This window comes from Oncorhynchus masou, chromosome 24 (assembly GCF_036934945.1).
Source record: "Oncorhynchus masou masou isolate Uvic2021 chromosome 24, UVic_Omas_1.1, whole genome shotgun sequence".
NCBI lineage: Eukaryota > Metazoa > Chordata > Actinopteri > Salmoniformes > Salmonidae > Oncorhynchus > Oncorhynchus masou.
This window is the reverse complement of record NC_088235.1, coordinates 44,126,643-44,142,951: the sequence shown is the minus strand read 5'-3', so window position 1 is coordinate 44,142,951 and position 16,309 is coordinate 44,126,643. Positions and strand designations below refer to the sequence as shown.

The 16,309-nt window shown below is 43.0% G+C and overlaps 1 protein-coding gene across 2 annotated transcripts in view; it reads left to right on the top strand.

Moving 5' to 3' along the window:
• The window catches only part of LOC135512232 (zinc finger CCHC domain-containing protein 24-like), a 63,159-nt gene that overhangs the window by 3,550 nt on the left and 43,300 nt on the right, over positions 1 to 16,309 (top strand). For both annotated transcript variants that reach the window (XM_064934036.1, XM_064934035.1), the window contains exon 2: positions 4,281 to 4,481. In XM_064934036.1, coding sequence (XP_064790108.1) covers positions 4,281 to 4,481 — 201 coding nt within the window. The remainder of the gene's footprint in view (positions 1 to 4,280; positions 4,482 to 16,309) is intronic.

The following is a 16,309-nucleotide window of genomic DNA, read 5'->3' as shown; positions in this document are numbered from 1 at the left end:
TTTACATAAACCTTAAGACAAATACATTTAAACCCAGTTTTTCACAATTCCTGACATTTAATCCTAGTAAATATTCCCTGTCTTCGGCCAGATAGGATCACCACTTTATTTTAAGAATGTGAAATGTCAGAATAATAGTGGAGAGAATGATTTATTTCAGCTGTTATTTCTTACATCACATTCCCAGTGGGTCAGAAGTTTACATACACTCAACTAGTATTTGGTAGCATTGCCTTTAAATTGTTTAACTTGGGTCAAACGTTTTGGGTAGCCTTCCACAAGCTTCCCACAATAAGTTGGGTGAATTTTGGCCCATTCCTCCTGACAGAGCTGGTGTAACTAAGTTGGGTTTGTAGGACTCCTTCCTTTCACACGCTTTTTCAGTTCTACCCACAAATGTTCTATTGGATTGAGGTCAGGGCTTTGTCATGGCCACTCCAATACATTGACTTTGTTGTCCTTACGTCATTTTGCCACAACTTTGGAAGTATGCTTGGGGTCATTGTCCATTTGGAAGACCCATTTGTGACCCAGCTTTAAATTCCTAACTGATATCTTGAGATGTTGCTTCAATATATCCACATCATTTTCCTGCCTCATGATTCCATCTATTTTGTGTAGTGCACCAGTCCCTCCCGCAGCAAAGCACCCCACAACATGATGCTGCCACCCTCGTGCGTCACGGTTGGGATGGTGTTCTTCAGCTTGCAAGCCTCCCCCTTCTTCCTCCAAACATAACAATGGTCATTATGGCTAAACAATTCTATTTTTGTTTCATCAGACCAGAGGACATTTCTCCAAAAAGTACAATCTTTGTCCCCATGTGCAGTTGCAAACCGTAGTCTGGTTTTTTGATGGCGGTTTTGGAGCAGTGGCCTCTCCCTTGCTGAGAGGCCTTTCAGGTCATGTCGATGTCGATATAGGACTCATTTTACTGTGGATATAGATACTTTTGTACCTGTTTCCTCCAGCATCTTCACAAGGTCCCTTGCTGTTGTTCTGGGATTGATTTGCACTTTTCGCACCAAAGTACGTTCAAATCTAGGAGACAGAATTACGTCTCCTTTCTGAGTGATATGACTGCTGTGTGGTCCCATGGTGTTTATACTTGCATACTATTGTTTGTACAGATGAACGTGGTACCTTCAGGCATTTGGAAATTGCTCCCAAAGGATGAACCAGACTTGTGGAGGTGTCCATATTTTGGCTGGTCTTGGCTGATTTCTTTTGATTTTCCCATGATGTCAAGCAAAGAGGCACTGAGTTTGAAGGTAGGCCTTGAAATATATCCACAGGTACACCTCCAATTGACTCAAATCAGAACCTTCTAAAGCCATGACATAATTTTCTGGAATTTTCCAAGCTGTTTAAAGGCACAGTCAACTTAGTGTATGTAAACTTCTGACCCACTGGAATTGTGATACAGTGGATTTTAAGTGAAATAATCTGTCTGTAAACAATTGATGCCAAAATGATTTGTGTCATGCACAAAGTAGATGTCCTAACCGACTTGGCAAAACTATAGTTTGTTGACAAGAAATTTGTGGAGTTGTTGAAAAACTAGTTTTAATTACTCCAACCTAAGTGTATGTAAGCTTCCGACTTCAACTGTATGATTTAAAAAAAAATCTATGTTATTTCCTGAAAGTTGCTGGTTCAAAATACAATCCACACAGGTTCTTCTAATCAGCAGGTTGGCATGGACAGGATTTTCGTCACCATGCGGTAAATTGGTTAAAAGACCACTCCTAAAGAGTCATTGCTAAATTCTTGCTTGAGAAATAGTATTTTGCTAAAAAGCTACTTTTTGCCCATTTTAATGGAAATCTATTAAAGCAAGATACTTAACTGTTACCCAGAAATTATTTGATATTGATATGAAAATGGCTGCATTAGGCCTTTTAAGGGGTTATGATGTGAGGACAATGAGTGGTTGTGAACAGAGATGAGCAGTATTTATATTACTTGTATTACACGGAGTGACAAGGAGTTGAGTGTTGGCACAAAACAGGCCTGGATTCCAGGCTGAAGATTATGCTCCATATTGAATATTGCACAAGACACTGGATTACCCCTGATCTCATTGCTTGCAATCCTGTGGTAGATGCTACTCTGATCACTTACACTATTTGTATTGGAGAAAAAGAGTATATCAACAGTTTTGTCCAAAAATCATTCTTGCCTAGTATGAGCACTGTTCAAAACTAGTGCACTATATAGGGAATAGGATGCCCTTTGGGATGCAACCGAACAGCAGTGTTTCCCTCCTCTGGTGTGTACAGCTCACCTGTGGACCTGTGAATTCAGCCACTTACTCAGATGAGGTGAGGTTTGCATCCCAAATCCCTGTTTCCTTTATAGTGCACTACTTTTGACCAGGGCCCAAAGGGTAGCTCAATCCCCATCAGGTGTCCACAGGGGGACAATTTGACCACTTGCTGCCTCATAGTATATGAAGCAGGAGAGGGGAAGAGAGGGGCTCTATGGCCACTTTACATAATGGCTAATGTACTGTATGGCTGACCTGTCTTCACTGATTTGATAGTAAGGCATATCAAGGCACAGAAAGCTGTATATACAGTGTACACTATCTATACTATTCTGTCTTTGGGCCAGGAGTTTTTTCCAACCACTTGACCCTTTTTCATGATCGGGCCACGTTGTCAGTAAACACTCCTGGCCCTAGATAATGTGGCATAATATGTTTGTCAGATACAACTGGCAACTTCCAGAAGGAAGAACAATTGCAGAATATCAACAGGCAGTGGATAAAATCAATGGCAGATGGAAAGCCATGGAAAACATAAAGAAAGATAGAAAGCTAATATTTTATTTATCCAGGGTAGAATCTAGTAAATGAACATGCACACGCACACACACACACACACACACACACACACACACACACACACACACACACACACACACACACACACACACACACACACACACACACACACACACACACACACACACACACACACACACACACACACACAGGTGCTGATTAGAGTTGATTTGAGCTGCCTCCCGGGCTAGGGCCGACCTCTGCTACACTGTTGCCAAGTGTAAGATTTCTGTGCTATGCAACATAAGACATCAACAATAACAACGTAAGTTCTTCCAAGGAGAGATATCATTCACAAAGACTCCAGTAACTTTCCATAACTCTGACAGTGTTGCCATATAGCTTGGATTCCTTCCATGTCTCAGTTTTAACAGTGGGCTATACATTGAAGAGGAGAGGTCATCATAACTAGGACCCAGAGTTTTTTTTAGGAAAAGCTATAAATAGGCCTAGAAATTAGGGTTTAGGTCTCATGGTCATGAAAAACTCTGGGCCCTATTACAGGGGGCATGTCATATGCAGGAAAAACTCCTGTCCCTCACCGTAAACAGAGGTTGAACCTACTTACCTAATTAATTGTCACTTCTATGCCAATATTTCAAATGGAGGACAAAGTGAATAAAAAGGTTTTTAAAAATGTATTCTCTCCTTCAGTTTGCTAATGGAAATTGATATTCAGAGTGCATTAAGCAGACACTGGAGCACCAATCTCACGCAACAATTGACTGGCACAACTTCTCAGAGTGAGCCACAAACCATCCTCGTGGCGTGATACTTCAAACAGATCTGGGAACATAACAGCCTGGTCTCAGATCTGTTTGTGCTGTCTTGCCAACTCCTATCTAGCCATTGTCACGCAATACAGCATAAACAGATCTGGGACCAGGCTATGAACACCATGTCTCCCTTTCTCTCTCTCTCTCTCCTTGTTTACTGTAAGCCATCCTTCTCTAAAGTCCTGTCTTCCTTTGTGGCAAACCCAGTACTTTTCCAGTTCATAAGCAACAGCTGGACTGAGCGCCAGATGTGCTGAATTTAATGAGAGAAAAGACGGAGGGCATAGGACAGTCAACAGAAATTGGTGATTAAACTCAACAAGCATCGCAAATGCAAAAAAAATCCATATTGTTTCATTAGTGGTATCATGTATCCATAGGTTGTCAAACTACTCTGTAAGCATGATAGAGGGGAGTTGCAGGTGTTCTTCAGAAACATAAAGCTCGGTGCTCTGCCACAAAAGTCATGATGGAATAAGAAATCCTTCAAATCCTGACATTAGGAAGAACAGGCAGCACTTCAAACTTTGCATTAAGTTACTACAATAACGGCATCATCACCTAATTTTCATATCTTCCTTTATTCTACATTTCTTGTCATGTTTTTTTCCCCTGCGCAATATGCCAACCATGTTTCCTGTCTCTCCCTGTTCCAGGCATTGAATAACAGGGCATATAAAAATGTCTCGCCATACGACTCGCTCAACAACATTGTTGATGGACTCAACTCCTTGACGGACCACTTCTCCGACCTCTCCCTCTCCTCAGAGCCCCGCAAGCCCAGCAAAAGACCCCCGCCCAACTACCTATGCCACCTCTGCTTCAACAAGGGCCACTACATCAAAGACTGCCCCCAGGTAGGACACAGACTGAGACAGTCCTTATTCATTCACATGCATGTTTGTTGGTTCATTCATTCATCCATTTTTGGGGGTCCTACCTCTAATTCTATTGGTTCAGTATCTTTTGATTTCAAAATGCTACTGGCTGCCATCGAGAGTCAACATGGCGTGTGACCATATTTCCAGCCAATCGTGTCCCTTTTAAGTTGACCAATGGCTGTGTGGCAGTGGCATCTGTGTGATGCTCTGACCTAATTGTCAGACAGACAGTCCTATGTCCTCTGTGGTCATGAGTGTGTGTTAGTTGTGCAGATGGAAGTTCACTATGAGGGAGGAAGAGTAGGGTGAAGTTGGCCCCTCGTTGCTGATCTTGGGTCAGTTTAGCATTTCCCCCACTAATGGTTAATGTTAGGATTGGGGGAGGGGAGGCTGATCCTAGATCTATACCTAGGGGAAACCAATCAGAGTAAGGAACCAGCAGGGATGGTTATATCACTGATGTAGGTATACAAAATACATTTTATCATCAGCAGAATTCATTGAATCATTAGCCAGGAGATTTCATTTGTTACATTTCTTCTGTCACAAAGTTAAGGTATTTGTTACTGCTTAAACGTCAGACATAAGGTGTCTATTGGTCACATCGGTGTGTTGTGTCACTATAGGGGCGATCAGGTGCCAGGTTGGTAGTATGCACAACTTTCAAAGAAAAACATTCCTTTCTATCTGTTTGAGTGTGTAATATTGTTGAAACAGCTTTGAATGCATAATCAAAGTGGTTAGTGTTTCAACGGCAAGGTTTGGACAAAAAAAAGTTGTTTGATGGGAAGAATATCCCATAGTTCATACTTTTCGCCTCTCGGTTTTCAAATATTTTAGTATTTTATGACGCAGGTCTCTCTGTAAAGAAAACAAGTCTAACCATGGCAAATTAGCAGCGAGTTCCAGCTGTGAGGTCCCATGAGTAACAGAGTGTGACCAATGGGGTCCAAGCTGAGCTCTCCTCTGTTTAACAGAGGAGTGAATTCATCACAGAAAACGTTTACCGTTTAAGAACCAAACGGAAGCAAACAGAGCAAAACAAGTGTTCTATTGGACATATTCAGGTAGGTCCCTCCCTGTTTCATTCGGTTTGCTTCCATTTAAGGAACTTTCTGCAACAGAATTAAAGAAATAATAATAATAATTTCCCCTTTATTTAACCAGGTAGGCTAGTTGAGAACAAGTTCTCATTTACAACTGTAACCTGGCCAAGATAAAGCAAAGCAGTGCGACAAAAGCAACAACACAGAGTTACACATAAACATATGTACAGTCAATAACACAATAGAAACATCTATGTACAGTGTGTGCAAATGTAGAAGATTAGAGAGGTAAGGCAATAAATAGGCCATAGTGGCGAAATAATGACAATTTAGATACAAATAGCAGATTCGTACCACCAACTATTTACATAGAACAAGACGGGACAAGACAAACATGCTCCTACACCTGCCTTGCTTGCTGTTTGGGGCTTAGAGATATCAGCTGATGTAAGGAGGGCTAGATAAATACATTTGATTTGATCTGATACACATGTCCGACTGTCTACACCGTCTTGGATTTGTGTCAGCATAATGAAAACACCCAGGACTCTATGGTACGGATGTTACTGATCTACCACTAGAAATAGAATGTGTGGAACAGGCTTGGAACATCTGACATGGGCAATTTGACTAGTAAACCCATTCTAGTTTAGTGGATTTACCGACCTGTTGATTGGATGATGTACTGTATGTATGCGAGACATCGAATTATGTTTTTTAATATCCAAAACTACCACAATATATGATAGCCTACTTCTAGTAATGATACATGTGTAAATGCACTCTAAAATACAGTATACATAATTGTACATGGATATGACGCAAGCGTTACAATATTGACATCATGCCATATTATACACACTATGATGGCGTAACATGTCACAATAGTGCAACTGAAATAGCATTCGGAAATGCTAGTGATACTGATATAGAGATTATGGACCACAAAATGACTATTGTGGTTTTCACATACGGGCACTTTGAGGAACATTCGGTCTCCCTTTACGACGTCTTGTAAAGCAAAAGCAAACTGCATGGACTGGGTTTAAAATATGTTCTTTTGAAACAGGGACACTGAATTGTGGTGTGGAGATGTTGTTAGATAGGTCCATAGTGATGACAGATATTCTCTCTCTTTCGCTCACCCTCTCTTGCTCTTATTGTGTGTGTATTGTAGAGCTTTTTAGTTGTTTAGACCTGACTGAATCAATGCTAATCCTTGTATTAGGAATGTCTTCATGAATTGAGTTGACGTTTATTGTGTTGATGTGCTTAATAGTTATTACTGTGTATTTAAAGCATTGAACCGGTTGGTTGGAGGGCAGCAGTCGCAGGGCACCAATTGCAGTATAGTGAGTCAAGTGAAAATGTTAAGCTTTTGTTTTATTACGACCAAACCCCTCAACATTAGACTGCTATTAAACCAATCTGTCAGCAGGACAGCTAACCTACGAGGGCGGAACTCAAATATGTGTGTGTGTGTGTGTGTGTGTGTGTGTGTGTGTGTGTGTGTGTGTGTGTGTGTGTGTGTGTGTGTGTGTGTGTGTGTGTGTGTGTGTGTGTGTGTGTGTGTGTGTGTGTGTGTGTGTGTGTGTGTGAATGGGTGTAACTCAAATCACAGCGATTCTGTCAGGTCTCCCCAATTATTTGTTAAACTGCCAACGGATACACGGAAAACATCAGATCTCCTGTGTGTGTGTGTGTGTGTGTGTGTGTGTGTGTGTGTGTGTGTGTGTGTGTGTGTGTGTGTGTGTGTGTGTGTGTGTGTGTGTGTGTGTGTGTGTGTGTGTGTGTGTGTGTGTGTGTGTGTGTGTGAATGGGTGTAACTCAAATCACAGCGGTTCTGTCAGGTCTCCCCAACTGTTTGTTAAACTGCCAACGGATACACGGAAAACATCAGATCTCCTGTGTGTGTGTGTTTCAACCACTTCTTTGTCACAAATTACACCCTATTCCCTGCCATTTGGAACACAGACCATATCTCTGTTACATAGCCCTCTCCTGGGCTTTATCTACTATTATTCACCCCTACACGCGGCTACACAGACACCCATCAACGCACACATACATCATATATATTGAAGACACTCCAAACACAATGCGTATGTCCAATACTTGAAAATATTTGAGGTGTGCTTGATTTAGCATGTAGTTTACACATTGGGGACTACTCCATTGGTTCCATTGTACCAAGTGAAGTAAATCATAATTTGATCAACTAAATCAAATGATATTTCTATGAATTAAGCATAGCTCAAGTATTTCAAATCGAATCACATTTTCTTTGTCACATGTGCCCGAATACAACAGGTATAGACTTTACCTTGAAATGCTTTCTTACGAGCCCTTTCCAACTATGCAGTTAAAAAAATAAACGTTAAAAAAACTAGTAACACGAGAGGAATAAAACACAAGAATGGAGCTCTATACAGGGAGCACCAGTACCAGATCAATGTGGAGCTATATACAGGGAGTACCAGTACCAGATCAGTGTGGAGCTATATACAGGGAGTACCAGTACCAGATCAGTGTGGAGCTCTATACAGGGAGTACCAGTACCAGATCAATGTGGAGCTCTATACAGGGAGTACCAGTACCAGATCAGTGTGGAGCTATATACAGGGAGTACCAGTACCAGATCAGTGTGGAGCTATATACAGGGAGTACCAGTACCAGATCAGCGTGGAGCTATATACAGGGAGTACCAGTACCAGATCAGTGTGGAGCTATATACAGGGAGTACCAGTACCAGATCAGTGTGGAGCTATATACAGGGAGTACCAGTACCAGATCAGTGTGGAGCTATATACAGGGAGTACCAGTACCAGATCAGTGTGGAGCTATATACAGGGAGTACCAGTACCAGATCAATGTGGAGCTATATACAGGGAGTACCAGTACCAGATCAGTGTGGAGCTATATACAGGGAGCACCAGTACCAGATCAGTGTGGAGCTATATACAGGGAGTACCAGTACCAGATCAGTGTGGAGCTATATACAGGGAGCACCAGTACCAGATCAGTGTGGAGCTATATACAGGGAGCACCAGTACCAGATCAGTGTGGAGCTATATACAGGGAGCACCAGTACCAGATCAGTGTGGAGCTATATACAGGGAGCACCAGTACCAGATCAGTGTGGAGCTATATACAGGGAGTACCAGTACCAGATCAGTGTGGAGCTATATACAGGGAGCACCAGTACCAGATCAATGTGGAGCTATATACAGGGAGCACCAGTACCAGATCAATGTGGAGCTATATACAGGGAGCACCAGTACCAGATCAATGTGGAGCTATATACAGGGAGTACCAGTACCAGATCAGTGTGGAGCTATATACAGGGAATACCAGTACCAGATCAGTGTGGAGCTATATACAGGGAGCACCAGTACCAGATCAATGTGGAGCTATATACAGGGAGCACCAGTACCAGATCAATGTGGAGCTATATACAGGGAGTACCAGTACCAGATCAGTGTGGAGCTATATACAGGGAATACCAGTACCAGATCAGTGTGGAGCTACCAGATCAGTGTGGAGCTATATACAGGAGCACCAGTACCAGATCAGTGTGGAGCTATATACAGGGAGTACCAGTACCAGATCAGTGTGGAGCTATATACAGGGAGCACCAGTACCAGATCAATGTGGAGCTATATACAGGGAGCACCAGTACCAGATCAATGTGGAGCTATATACAGGGAGCACCAGTACCAGATCAATGTGGAGCTATATACAGGGAGTACCAGTACCAGATCAGTGTGGAGCTATATACAGGGAGTACCAGTACCAGATCAGTGTGGAGCTATATACAGGGAGTACCAGTACCAGATCAGTGTGGAGCTATATACAGGGAGCACCAGTACCAGATCAATATGGAGCTATATACAGGGAGCACCAGTACCAGATCAATGTGGAGCTATATACAGGGAGTACCAGTACCAGATCAGTGTGGAGCTATATACAGGGAATACCAGTACCAGATCAGTGTGGAGCTATATACAGGGAGTACCAGTACCAGATCAGTGTGGAGCTATATACAGGGAGCACCAGTACCAGATCAGTGTGGAGCTATATACAGGGAGTACCAGTACCAGATCAGTGTGGAGCTATATACAGGGAGCACCAGTACCAGATCAATGTGGAGCTATATACAGGGAGCACCAGTACCAAATCAATGTGGAGCTATATACAGGGAGCACCAGTACCAGATCAATGTGGAGCTATATACAGGGAGCACCAGTACCAGATCAGTGTGGAGCTATATACAGGGAGTACCAGTACCAGATCAGTGTGGAGCTATATACAGGGAGTACCAGTACCAGATCAGTGTGGAGCTATATACAGGGAGTACCCGTACCAGATCAGTGTGGAGCTATATACAGGGAGCACCAGTACCAGATCAGTGTGGAGCTATATACAGGGAGCACCAGTACCAGATCAGTGTGGAGCTATATACAGGGAGTACCAGTACCAGATCAGTGTGGAGCTATATACATGGAGTACCAGTACCAGATCAGTGTGGAGCTATATACATGGAGTACCAGTACCAGATCAGTGTGGAGCTATATACAGGGAGTACCAGTACCAGATCAGTGTGGAGCTATATACAGGGAGTACCAGTACCAGATCAGTGTGGAGCCTCCTCCCTTTGGGCTGTCTCATCGCCGCCGGTGATCAGGCCTACCACCGTCGTGTCGTCAGCAAACTTGATGATGGTGTTGGAGTCGTGTTTGGCCATGCAGTCGTGGGTGAGCAGGGAGTACAGGAGGGGACTAAGCACACCCCTGAGGGCCTCATGTTGAGGGTCAGCATAGCGGAGGTGTTGTTGCCTACCCTTACCACCTGAGGCCGGCCCATCATGAAGTCCAGGATCCAATTGCAGAGGGAGGTGTTCAGGTGTTAATTTGAAAGTCTTAGACGAACGTATTTATTTGACCCAGGCTGAATGAGTGTCCCCTTCCTGTGTGATGTTTATCAAGCGGACACACTTAAGGTGCAGGATCTGACTTCACAGGCCTCCCGCTGCTGGGTTTTTGATCTGGGTCCAGCAGTGTGGAGAATCATATTATTATGACTCTCTGTATCTCTCTCTCTCTCTCCTACTCTACATCCTGCAACCTCGCTTTCTCTTCCCCCCCCTGCCCAGTAATTCTGGGAGATCGATCTGTGTAATAATCCTTTCCAGCTTCGTCAATGATTTTATCCTCCTAGGTACAGTGTTGTAGTCTCTCCCAGAGTGGCCTTTCTCGTTATGTTTTTCTCCGCCCTCCGTAGTTACTGAGTGGAGACCAAAGCCCCACTATTCCTGTTCTCTTCCCCCCAGAGAGGGCTGCCCTTGTGGGGTCTTGGTTAGTGTGGATTAACAGGGTTCTGGTTGGTTGGTGGGGCTGAGAGGGAGGGGGCTCCGACAGGAAACAGAGAATGACACAGCTGAGTGGAGCTGCAGAGAGACACAGGAAGGGGCTCTGTGATCAGTCTTCCTGTGGTGTGTGTGTGTGTGTGTGTGTGTGTGAGGAGGATGGGCTGTGTGTGTCGGGGGGTGGGCTGTTTGAGGCATGTTTATGTATGTGCTTGCATGTGTTTTTGTGTGTGTACTGCAATGGTATAACTCACCTCTTTGTTCCTGTATCCTTCTCTGGTTTGACAAAAGAGGAAATGCTGGTGGCATTTTCATAGGACTTGTCCTCTGGGGGCAGCCATATCTCTCTCTTCTCTCTGCTCACTCCTCCTCTACTCCTCTTCTCCTCTCTGCCTGCTGTCACAGGGCAACCGAGGTGTTATGTAAACAGGCTTTTATTTGGTAAATGAGGTCGCTCCCCGGGTTATGACCAGAATGCCCCCTTCACTGGGGCCTGGCTGCCCCATCTGGTGCACAGCCAAGATGTCTTCCACTTGCGTTTATGATTTGTTTGGTGGCCTCAATCGCCAGCTCCACCTCGGATGTTTCCCTAATGAAACTGATGCATTGATTGACGTCCACTCGCCATGTCTCCCCCTGTACAGGGATTAACACATGGAAAATGTCTTCGCTGGAACTTGATGTGTGTGTCTGGGGGGGGGGTGCTGAACCACCATACCAATGCCTTCAAGCTCTGTGCGCCACTCTATACACTGACATCAGCCCACTCCTACACCTAGCATTCTATTCTCATGACCAGCACTCTAAAATCTAGAGAGGGTGGTGAGTACGGCCCAAGCTCCCTGACATCCAGGACCTCTATACCAGGCAATGTCAGAGGAAGGCCCTAAAAATGGTCAACGACACACATACTTACACTGACACACCAATACACACATACCATCATGACACAGGGCGAGATCCAGATGCAGACACAGGAGGCAGATGGTTGGAGTCTTCCAATATTTATTAATCCAAAGTGGTAAGGCAAGAGAATGGTCGTGGAGAGACAAAAGGGTCAAAACCAGTCTAGAGTCCTAAAGGTACCGAAGGGCAGGCAGAGTCAAGGTCAGGGCAGGCAGAGTCAAGGTCAGGGCGGGCAGAGTCAAGGTCAGGGCGGGCAGAGTCAAGGTCAGGGCGGGCAGAGTCAAGGTCAGGGCGGGCAGAGTCAAGGTCAGGGCGGGCAGAGTCAAGGTCAGGGCAGGCAGGCAGGATGATCAGGCAGGCGGGTAAGGAGTCCAGAGTACCGCAGGGGTAAAACCCAGGAAGACTATCAAAAAGAGAATAGCAAAAGGATTACTGGAAAACACGCTGGTTGACTTGACTGACGTACAAGACAAACTGGCACAGAGAGACAGCAAACACAGGGATAAATACACTGGGGAAAATAAGCAACACCTGAAGGAGACAACCAGGAACAGGTGAAACAGATCAGGGCATGACACACACACACACACACACGCACGCACGCACGCACGCACGCGCACTACATACGCCCACACACACATAACACATGTACACATGCATACTGATGCCACACACATTTACACACACACCCACTATTTCACACTCACCACATACGCTGCTGCTACTGTCTATTATCTATCCTGTTGCCTAGTCACTTTACCCCTACCTATATGTACATAGCTACCTCAATTACCTCATACCCCTGCACATTGACTCGGTGCTGCTACTCCCTGCATATAACCATGTTATTTTTACTCCTTATTGTCATTTGTTATTTACTGTGTATTTATTCCTCATGTCACTATTTCTATTTTTTTATTCGATTTTTAAAAGTCTTATCTTCAACTTTGCGTTGTTGGAAAAGGACCCACAAGTAACCATTTCGTTGTTAGGCTACACCTGTTGTTGAAGAAGCATGTGACAAATTAACATTTTATTTGGTTGTATTTAGATTGGCTAGACAGAGAGGGCAAAGATTTTGAAATGTGGGCAATGCAGTACCACTGTAGACTGTGAAATTCTTGGCATCACAATTTTTTGTCTAACACAAATCTCTGACTTTGCTACCAGTACGCACACATCTGACACATACCCCCTTCAAAATCTTTTGTGTTTCCCATTCACCCTCTGAATGGCACACATACAGGATCCATGTCTCAATTGTCTCAAGGCTTAAAAACCCTTTTTAAATATGTTCCTTTTGGGGTGACCTGATCAAATGCACATAGAATGTGTTATAGATCTGTCATTCTCATTGAAAGCAACTCTAAGAAGTGGTAGATCTGTTCTATGTGCACTATTTCTATGCTTCCCATTTTTAAGTATCGATTTTGCGTCTTTTACTTTCGGTTTTGCATATACAATATTTTGCAATATTTTTGGTTATGGAAAATCTGTTTCACAGCGCTTTAGATGGCACAAAGATACTCTACACGTTTTGTCATAAACTGTCATTAGCAACCAGGAAATGGCAGAGCGATTTCTGCATAGTGCATCTTTAACCTGTCTACTCCCCTTCATCTACACTGATTTAAGTAGATGTAATAAGTGACATCGATAAGGGATCATAGCTTTCACCTGGTCAGTCTGTCATGGAAAGAGCAGGTGTTCTTAATGTTTTGTATGCTCAGTGTATATAGACACAGTCCAGTGCCATGATCACTATTTGAGTAAAAGGCATATTATCCCGGCTGGATAAAGAGAGCTTTGTGTGTGTGTCAGATCAATGGGCTTCATGGGATTTCTTTATCAACACTGACACTGATGCTCGTCTTGGCCTTGTTCCTTTTTCTCTTCTTTGATATCTGTCTCACTGATCAACTTTCATCCTATTCAGAGCTAGATAAATTATGATAGGAATAGTTTCTTGGTTTAGTTTATTAGGATCCCATTAGCTATTGCTCATGCAGCAGCTAATCTTCCTGGGGTCCACAAAAATAGTAGTCTACATGGTACCTGTGTAACTTTTGGTAATAAAGTTGACCCTCTTATGGCCAAGTCACTACCATGCGGGTGAAGACGTGTCCAAACATCATGGCATCTGTTACCGAATGTGGAATGTGACCACATTAAGCAATAATAACACCCCTGATGTTGAGCATACATCAGGCACGCCACACCGCACGCACGCGCACAAACACACAACTTACTTTGTTCTGTCTGTTATGGGGGTGATGATGGCAGCCATTTTTCAACACGTGTGTGTGTGTGTGTGTGTGTGTGTGTGTGTGTGTGTGTGTGTGTGTATATATATATATAAATATATACACACACACACACACACACACACACACACACACACACACACACACACACACACACACGTGTTGAATATATATATATATTTATATATGTGTGTGTGTATATATATATATAAATATATACACACACACACACACACACACACACACGTGTTGAATATATATATATATATTTATATATGTGTGTGTGTGTGTGTGTGTGTGTGTGTGTGTGTGTGTGTGTGTGTGTGTGTGTGTGTGTGTGTGTGTGTGTGTGTGTGTGTGTGTGTGTGTGTGTGTACACCACTGTGAAGTGATCCTGGGATCATTACATCACACCAGAAGGCTGTTTGAACTGTCTTTAATATGGCAGTGTAATTTCTCTTACCTGCCCCTGGGACAAGGGTGCAAATGAGCTTTTGGCTAACCCCGGCACATTTACATGGATGCTTCATTATTGTAATATTGATGTTGATTAATGTGCACTGTCCCGATAAATAAATACAATAAAGAACTTTCTTCTGGTGATAAACATTTAAAGAGTCCAATGCTGTCACCACTGGCAGGGTTGCTTGTGTATAATGGAAACTCCTTCCTAACGGTTGTGTAAACTTAACTAGAAAAAAACTTGGTGGTTGAAAAATAAAATGCTTCCATTACAGATTTCTGGCATTCGACAATGGAGCAAATCCAGAGACCTCTCCAGAAACAAGAGTGGAAATGGTCATTTTTCTCTGTCTTACTGTGGTGATTGTGTGAACAGTTTTGTATGAAGGATTCTGTTTGCTGTTGTATTGGTTGGGTAGAAGAGTTGGGGAGCTGGCCTATATAATCAAATACACATGATATGTAATTGCATGACTCTGCGTTGCACGGTTGGAAAACAGTTAGTCTGGCCCCTAGTGTGGGTACACCCATTTTCCTAACATGTTTGTGTGCACACATGCTCCTTTTGTTATTACCATAACCTCCTACCTACATTAATATACACACAGATTTGATTTTGTGTGTACCTTGAAGTAGTTTGGCTACTCTTCGTTGGCAAGACAATCACTAGTTGGCTAAAGTAGAAAGCTGACTGGCACCCAAGACTGTTATGATGTAGCCCAGTGAAGCCCACCCCTGATTAGGCAATTTTGTGCAATCGTGACATGCTTGGATTCTAACCTTTATTTAAAGCTTTTTCATCAAACTCTCACTTTTATTTTCATGGCAGATTGTCCAGCACCATCCTCAGACATTTGCTTTTAATTTTGGTGTAATTCTTTTATGTCACATGATTGCACAAAATGCAGGGCCCTATGATGATGATGTATAGGCAGTAGAGGCACACACAAGGAGACATAGCTATATACTGTAGCTATCCCTGGGGGTGATGTTCCTGTGGGATTGTATCCTAGTTGCATACTGTACTATATGTTCACTGCTTGGAGTCTCTCTCTCTCTCTCTGTCTCTCTCTCTGTCTCTGTCTCTCTGTCTCTGTCTCTCTCTCTCGGTCTCTGTCTCTCTCTTTCTGTTTGTCTCTCTGTCTCTCTGCCTCTCTCTCTCTCTCGCTCTCTCTCTTTCTGTGTGTGTGTCTCTCTCTCTCACTCTGTCTCTCTCACTCTGTCTCTCTCTTCCTGTGTGTCTCTGTCTCTCTCTCTATATATATATATATGACTCTGTATACAACCATTAGTTGGCTAAAGTAGAAAGCTGACTGGCACCCAAGGCTGTTATGATGTGTGTGTATATATATATATCTATATACATATATATATACACACATCTCATATATATATATAGAGAGAGAGACAGAGACACACAGAAAGAGAGAGACAGAGTGAGAGAGACAGAGTGAGAGAGATGTGTGTATATATATATATATATATGCACACATCATAACAGCCTTGGGTCTTGGGTGCCAGTCAACTTTCTACTATATATATATATATATATATATATATATATATATATATATATATATATATATATATATATATATATATATATATATATATATATATATATATAAAAAATCTTTCTCTTGTTTTGACATGGACAGACAACTTGATACAGACAGAAGGTAAACATTACATCTGCCTTCCTCAACAGTACTGTAGTGAGAAATGCAGACAGACTTTAGGTGGTGTGAAGTTGAGTTAGTT